This window comes from Alligator sinensis, unplaced genomic scaffold, assembly GCF_000455745.1.
Source record: "Alligator sinensis unplaced genomic scaffold, ASM45574v1 scaffold1322_1, whole genome shotgun sequence".
NCBI classification, from domain to species: Eukaryota; Metazoa; Chordata; order Crocodylia; family Alligatoridae; genus Alligator; species Alligator sinensis.
The window spans coordinates 1,317,666-1,325,829 of NW_005842116.1; the positions used below are offsets into that span (position 1 = coordinate 1,317,666).

An 8,164-nucleotide genomic window follows, 5' to 3' on the forward strand; every position below is an offset into this window, starting at 1 on the left:
TTTCTAGTTAGACAGTGCTGGGAGAGTCCCTTGACTTCATCATAGCTCATTGTCACTGCCCTGATCCCTCCTACACTCCTCCTGCCACCCTGGTGAAGGGCCCTCTCTCCTTTTGAATGGTCTTGATGATCTCAAGTCTTGATGATCTCTGATTTCTGTGGGCCCTGGAAAAACTTTGAGCTTCCAGCACCACAACAGCCCACCAGCATGAGGAAACAGTGGGGAAGTGAGGACAGATGCTGTGTGCTATTTTGCTCAGTGCACGAGCCCCGAGCGCTTCCTTACACCTCCCTCCATGCTGCCCTGGCATCCAAAGGGCATATGGAAAAGGCTCTCGACTCTGCCTTGTTTATCTGGGCCTCCTGGGTCTCCTTTTTACGGAGAGGATGAACAGGTTGGAGCAGACTGGGGCTTGGAAATGCCCCAAGCTGGGGACCCTATTCTCCCATAGCACGCCCAGGGTCAGTGAGTGCTCTGCGCTGCCCAGGATTTTGACCATTTCTCCCACCTGATCTCCAGACAGCTCCCCTGGATTGGAAGCAGCTTGCTTCTATGCTGCGCTGGGCTGTCTCCTACAGCAGTGGGTTTCAGTGGAGATAGTTGAGGCTTTTTTTCTTAAAAAAATATTTACAGTCCTTGAGCAGATTCCATCCCTGCTGTAAACCCAGATGCACCAGGGAGTGCTTTGGCCCAAGAAGCCAGGATCCTAAATAGTTATCACCATCCTGGAGCACACTGCCTTGTTGTCATAGGCTTGCCCCACAGGGCTTGGGAACCTGCTCTGAGTACTGGCTGGTTACTGGAGAGTTGCTTCCGGGCCAGGCTGTAGCCATTGGTTTCTGGTGTTTCATCTCTGGAAATAGGGGAGCACTGGAAGGTTTGTTTAGCCAAAAATCCTCTGTACCTGGGACTCTGCTCCCTGCCTGGGGTTGGTTATGCTGCTGTCCGTGCACTGATGTGGGGTCAGCTAGGAGCAAATTGCTTCCAAGGCTTGTGTGCGTCCTGGCTCTTACCCCGTGGTCTGGGTCGCAGTGTGAGCACCCTTTGCCAGCTCTGTCGCACTTCACCCCTTAGCATGGTCTGGAAGGCATACTGTTGCCTCTCCTGTAATTTGAGTGCGGCATCTGTATGACCTCATCTCTCCTTACAGGGAACAATAGCTCGGCACTTTGTGATGCTGTGCTGGCTGGGATACGCAACCTGTTCTTCCAGCACACCTTTCATACCATACCTGCCTCTGGGGTGCATGCCTACAGCCATCCCTCCTTAACCGCTGGGATGCAGGCCATGGCCTGCAGAGCTGGGTGTTGGGAAGCCCAGGTCTGACTCCCAGGAGGGGCATGGTGCTTGAGCCCTCCATGCAGGAGGCCCTGAGACTGGAACAGCGAGTTGTGTTGCAAGCTAGCCACTGGCAGAGCTCCATGTGCGATCTCAGGATTGACTAGCTGAGCCAGCTGCAGGCTGGGATTGAGGAGCACATGCTGAGCTGGGGCTGGGCAGCACCAGGACTGGCATAGCAGAGTGGGGGCTGCAGGTCCACACTGCAAAGCATCCGAAGAGGAAGCCCAGGACTGGAATAGCAGAGTGGGGTGCAGGTACAGGATAGTAGCACTGGCAAGGCTCAGCATGGGGAGTGCCAGGCCTGCAAGCCAGGACTGAGGGGTCTTGGCAGAGCCGTGCATGCATGGGATAGAGCACCTGTCCTTGCTGTGCCTAGCTGTAGCCAGGGCTCTTTACCCCTCACTCCCAAGAGCTCCTTTTCCTCCCATAATTCAGACCTCAAGCAAAGGGCCAGCTCAGAGTTGGATCTAGACCTGTCTCCCCTCCCAGATCTCTAACACAGTTTCACTCTGACTTGCAACTGCTTTACAAAAGCCACATCTGGCTCCAGCAGGCTGGGGTGTGTGCCCCTCCGGGGCTAGTGCAAGGAAACAGCACTGTGATATGGGTGCCGGCTTGCAGACACCTGGGAAATGGGCTTTTACTCTAACACACTTCTTCCAGGCGACCAGTTGTCCCTTCAGCCCTCCCAGGTTCAATTTCCAAGCACCGATCTTGGGCCTGTGAGACTCTGGGAGCAGGTGTGTGAATGCTGATGCCTCCTGTTTGCAGAGACCCATTAGTGAGCTGGAAAAAAAAGCCTCCCCCAGACAGGGGGGGCATGAAAGCCAGTTCAGTGAGGGACAGAGGAGGCTGTGCCCCATGCTGGAAGCTGCTTTTCCAGCTGAGAACACAAAGGTGCTTTATTTATTGCAGTGCTATAAATATCCCCTAGCGAGGTGTGCTGGGAGAAAGGGATAAATGACCATTGTTGCAGAAGGGAAGAGAAGCCAACTGGCAGCTGCCCCTGGTTCCTTAACCCTTTCCCTGTCCGGGCCAAGTGCCCCGATGCCTGGATACAACCCTTGCAGCAGGATGTTTTGTTGCGGTGCATGATGACACAGGTTTGCCCATCACCGTGGGCATCACGGGAGGCTGCCAAGGATTGCACAGGGCTAAGGTTGGCCCGAAGCTACCAGTGGCTGTGCACAATTTGTATCCAGCCTACTTGGGATCGGTGACTCTGAGGGCGCTGTGTCGTTTGCACTGACGGTCGAGTCCGTAGTGCACCGACTTGGGATTCAGGAGACTCTCCGTTACCTCTCAGCACTGCTGGGTCTATGACCAGACTTGAGCCATTCTGCTTCCATCCAGGAGAGAGCAGTGCCACATGCTGTTGCAGATCCTTGCAACCTGTGTGTGCACTTTTAGGCTGGGGGGAAGGGGAAAGAGGGAGTGAGGGGGGCCACGAGCCAGGGAAATAGCTGGACACACTTCTGAGCCCTTGTTGCTGTCTTTGCTTTTTGGCCCTGTACAGACTACAGAGTCTATGCTGCCGGTGGCATGGGCCTGGACCTGCGGCCTCACAACTACATGCAGCACTACGACATGCTGAAGGACATCTGGGTGTCGCTGGCAGCCATGCCCACACCCCGCTACGCCGCTGCCTCCTTCCTGCGTGGCACCAAGATTTACGTGCTTGGTAAGGACAGACCCAAGCCATTCCCCATTGCTCTCCCATGGGGGATCAGCCAGGCAGTCACTCCTCTGAGCCCTGGGCCCAGGGTGAATGCTGAGGGAGGGGTCATTCGCAAAAGGAGACGTTGTGGAAGCTGCGTCCCTCCCCTCCACACACTGCTGTCCATGAGCACCCTGTGTTTAGCTGCCGGATATGCAGCTGTGGAAGTTTGCATATCCTGAAGGATAAAACCAAGGCCTGCACAGAGCATCCAAGCACCACATCAATCCAAGGTAGAGGCACAGGCCATGGTCAGGCTGGCTGCAGGGGGGAGTTTCACCATTGCCTGCCCTACTTAGCAGCAAGTCTGGAAGTGTGTGATGGTTGCCAGGTTTCCAGCTCCAGTTTTAGACCACAGACTCCCATACAAGCCTCTGGCCTTTAATAACAGCAGCAATACAGCTGCTTAGCTTCTGAGAAGGAGAGTCGATGTCTCGAAAGCACAGCACAAGTATTAAGGGCCCATTCCATAATGATGAGAGCCCCATTGACGTCAGTGGAGGCAGGCCCTTCGTCCTAATTATCCTTTTGCAGGGAGTTGGCATCATTATCCTCGCCTTGTAGATGTGGAAATTGAGGCATCTGCAGAGTTGGAGCATCTGTCAGGAAGCTGGGATAGGAACCCAGGAGGGCTGATCATGCTCAAGCCACCAGGTAGTTTTGCCTCTCTAGGGAAGTTCCCAGTAAAGAACCTTTGATCCATTTGAAGTTCATCCGTTGCTCCTGCACAAACAGTTTGCATTGCCTTGGAGCAAGCCTGGGCTTCCAGTCTTCAAAGTGGCGCTGAGCTTCTGAACTGAAAAGAGCGTGATCATTTGCATTGGACTTATACAAGAATAACACGGTGCCGTTTTGTTACTATCCCAGCATCGTGTGCTGGGGCGTGTTACTGGCACCGAACCTCATCTGAGCTGCAGAGCTCCTGAGCCTGCAGTACCCACCCTGCTGCTATGGATGCAGCTTGATTACATTGCCACCCACTCAGTGCCTTCCAGGGCTAGCTAGTGCTGCTGTCACTGGAGAACAGGGTGAGTGGTTTAGAAAAAAGATGTGTTTCCATTGCTTGCGATTGCAGGAGAAACTGGAAAATGTCCAGTCCTGTGTGGTCTCAGGCTAAGCACTGTGAAATTCAGGGCTTCAGAGGGCACTGGCTAATTACAATCCATATTTCTGAAATGAATGCCCTTCACTGCAGGAGTCATAGGCCTTCAGATGGGCACAGTGGAGATCCTGCATCAAGAACCAGTGGTGTCATGACTTGTGTCGTTTGCAAGTCTGCTGCAAACAGCCACATGTCTGTGCTCCCTGGGTAACTTTTGCTTTGTACGGCCATAGTAAGCATTTTGGGGCAGGGAGTCTGGTTTTGTTCAGTGCCGTACGGCTCCAGGCACAGACAGGTTCTGGTCCATGAATGAGGCTTGCAGGCCTTACCATGGAGATGATGCTAATCATGCTCTTCTGCAAATCCCAGGCATTAGGTTTTGTGCATCCCCTCCCTGCCCTCCAGACCTGGGAATTAAACTACCCAGCAGTCTTCCCTCACCACATCCTCTTCCCACTTCCAGGCATCAGTGCTCTTCTCCCCCAGTCTGAGTAGATATTTCTATGTTTCAAGATACTGACCTTGTCCCGTGGGAAGCAGACACTGTTTATGAAGCATTTTCTTCAGTCCTATTTCCCAGTGATATGCAGGCTGCTCTGGGCCTATCAGTCCTGCTGACAAGGTACTTTAAGACAAACAGGTGACCAATGGGCAGGGCAGACAAAAGGAGAGGATGGGGACAATGGTAACCAGATGATGGGGTTGCACGGATCCAGATTACCTGAGACCCACCTAGCTCCTTTCAGCTGCCAGGTTACTCAGAGCTCACCCCAGAAAGTCACAAGAGCCATCTGGCTGATGAGAGCTTAACCACCCCTGCCCTGATGCATTTGTCCCCCTCTCTGTCCCAGGCGGACGGCAATCCAAGTATGCCATCAATGCCTTTGAGGTCTTCGACACCGAGACCAGATCATGGACCAAGTTCCCAAACATCCCCAGCAAAAGGGCCTTCTCCACTTTCGTGCCCACGGAAAGCAAGCTCTTCAGCCTCGGGGGCCTGCGGCAGGGCCGGCTGTACCGGCAGCCCAAGTTCATGAGGACCATGGATGTGTTTGACATCGAGCAAGGTACCCACCCACTGAGGGAGGATGTGCAGTACAGCGAGGGCATATGTCAGGCAGCTGGGTCTGTTCTTACGTGCCAGATGCTGAGGGCCGTAGCCCCTTCTCTACCTTTGCTGAGAGTCAAGGGGCTTCTGCACCCTGCAGGATTGCCTGCTGACCCCTTGAGCCCAGCCCTGACCCTAAGCTGGGCAGCAGGACCGCAGGTGGCGAGCCCACTGTCCAGGCAGCCTAACCTCTCTCCTGGGGCACTGCAGTGAGAGACCCTGACCACACAGGGGACAGGATACTCCAAGGGGAAGCTGCCTTGCCTGGAAAACCAGCTTTCTGAATTCCAGCTGGGCGGGTTGGGTTTGGCTGTGCCGCATCTGTTTCCAGAGGTAAGAGATGTATGCCGGGGTCCCAGAGCCAGTCTTTAAGGTGGTGGCATGCTGAGTGGCACATGTCTGTGTGTCCGTCCTCTCTCCCATCAGGTGGCTGGATGAAGATGGAGCGCTCCTTCTTCCTGAAGAAACGGCGAGCAGACTTTGTCTCTGGCTACTTGAAAGGCAGGGTCGTCGTGGCAGGGGGGTTAGGTGAGGAGCTGTCAACAGGGTAGGGGGGCATTTGCAGAAGTCTTTATGCGATGGAGGAGCCTAAGTCTCATTGTCACAAGTGACTTAGGCACTGTCCTTCAATGAGAACCAGGGATGGTTTTTAAAGCCACATTAACAACTCTGTGAACGTAAGGAAATTTTCCCATTAGGCATCTCAGTGCCTAGGTCATTTTTGAAAATACAACTCGGGCTCTTGGAAAATGTCACCTGAATGGATCAGACTTGCACAGGTGACTGCTGGTTTTGAAGTCCTGCTACTTTATTTTCTTGGCTGGCTCAAACCAGACTAAGAGCAACACCTGTCACTTTGGGCCACCCAGAAAAGTCCTTGGGCCCAGGCATATGTATGGGCCGCACAACCGTGGGCTGGCACAGTGACTCTCAAGCAGGGTGCCACCCTGGCATGTCACCAGATCCTTTGAAGGGTGCTGCAAGGTGAGGAGCTAAGCAGACAAGCTGAGTAAGTAAATTAAGTCTCGGGCTTGTCCTTGCTTGAAGCATCCTCCCTCTTCAAGGAGCTAGGTGCTGTAATATAAAAATGAGTTTTTGAAATGAGGTGCCTTGCCACTCACAAAGTGATGGAGGGTGCCTCAAGTCCAGTGAGGGGTGCCTCGAGTCCAAAAAGGTTGAGGACCGTGGGGCTAGAAGAACTGACTTTCTTATAGCAGGTGAAGGGGGGGAGAGGTGGGGCCAGGGCTTAAGGGGTGGGGTGGAGATTTATTCTTTTTCCCTGCTCAGATCAGACTTCTCCCCCAGTTATCATTATATGCTTATTTCATAATCAAGCATCTTCTGCTCCTTGGGCTCTCTCAGGGAACCAGCCGACTGTCCTGGAGTCAGCCGAAGCCTTCCACCCGGAGAAGAACAAATGGGAATGCCTCCCGCCCATGCCCACCCCTCGCTGCGCCTGCTCCAGCGTCATGGTGAAGAACTGCCTGCTGGCCGTCGGCGGCGTCAACCAGGGCTTGAGTGATGCTGTGGAGGCGCTGTGCGTGTCTGACTCCTAGCAGGCCTCTGCCCAAACCCCCCCACCCCAGCTGGAGGTCCTAGGAAGGCGGCAGGGGTGAGGACACCACCAGGTCCGCTCTGTAGAGTCCCTCGGCACTGGAGTTGTTTGCACTCGCTCCCCTGCTCTCTCCGGCTGCAGCTCTGCTGTCATGGTTTAGTCCAAGGAAAGGGGCCACCTTCTTCGCCTCCGGGATCTCATGCCTCTTGAGACCAGCGCTGCTCTGATGCTATTTGTTAGCAAAGGCTCCTGACTGCCCAGTAACCAGTCCTGCTATTCACAGCTCGATCACTCCTCTGGACAGCCTTGATCTCCACCCCTGCTCTGGGATCCCACAGACCTCGGTCCAGCCTTCAGCTGAAGCTGCTGGGAATGCACCAGCTCCTCTCCGCAGTAGTGGAAGCTGCCGAGCCTGGGTGGGACGCTTTGACATGGGGACCCCCCCACCACAACTTCCTGCAAGGGTCCGGAAAGCAACCCAGCTGAGAACAGCTTCCACCGGGGAAGGGACCTTGAGGTCAGGGCAGAGAGTGGTGTGTCCTCACACCCTCCTGTCCTCCCCTTCTGATCACAGCTCATAGCTGCAAAGTCACAGGAGAAGTGTGTGGATCCAGACAGGCCAGGGAAAGCTTCTGCTGTACAGGTGGAGCTGACCTGTTTCTGGTGGGGGACTGCAGCAGCTGGGGCTGAAGGCTTCAGGGCAGGCTGCAGAGGGAGAGACCTGCCTAACCATGCTGCCAAGTAGAAAAAGGACCCTCCTGGGCCAGCGGGCACCAGTCTGATGGCAGGACTGTCAGTGAACCCCTTCCCAATAAGCTGTAGACTTTGACTGTTGCTTCACAGGAGCCAGAAGCGCTCTCAGGGACAGGACATGGGGGCTCATGTTGGCACTGCTTTCCACGGGGGGTAGCTCTGCCTGTAGCAGCAGAAGCCCAGGTCTGCCTTCTCTCACTTTATTGCAGAGATGGGCTTTCGGTGCAACATGACAACCCAGCCCTGGACTCCAATCCCAGGTGATGCCCTGGGGCGTTTGGAGATGGGGTTTGGGTTTGTTGCATTGCAGAGATGAAGAACCTTTTGCAAACCCCAGGCTCGGGTCTTGCTTTGCATTTCTAGTGCCCTGCCAAGCCTGGACAACCGCCCTTGGCTCCTCTCACCCCGCTGCGTTGCAACGCACAACCAGAATGCCACCGCCGCCATCCTCTTTTTCTCTCTGTTTTATGGTTCCCCTCGTGGCTCGTGGCTGGTCATGTCCAAGTGCACTGCGATGGACAGTTGTGGCTCTCATGCATAGCGGCAGCCCGGGCCAAACCCACCTCCATAAAGTCTCTTGAATCAACA

General features: G+C 54.7%; 1 protein-coding gene across 2 annotated transcripts in view; it reads left to right on the forward strand.

Annotated features, from left to right (window-relative positions):
• Nucleotides 1-8,164, forward strand: part of KLHDC8A (kelch domain containing 8A) — a 37,414-nt gene extending 29,250 nt beyond the window's left edge. Inside the window, exons 5-8 of one of the 2 annotated variants that reach the window (XM_006024763.3) lie at nucleotides 2,858-3,022; nucleotides 5,012-5,227; nucleotides 5,695-5,796; nucleotides 6,631-8,164. In XM_006024763.3, coding sequence (XP_006024825.2) covers nucleotides 2,858-3,022; nucleotides 5,012-5,227; nucleotides 5,695-5,796; nucleotides 6,631-6,824 — 677 coding nt within the window. In that variant the 3' untranslated portion in view covers nucleotides 6,825-8,164. The remainder of the gene's footprint in view (nucleotides 1-2,857; nucleotides 3,023-5,011; nucleotides 5,228-5,694; nucleotides 5,797-6,630) is intronic. The other variant, XM_025205521.1, reaches the window with a different exon arrangement.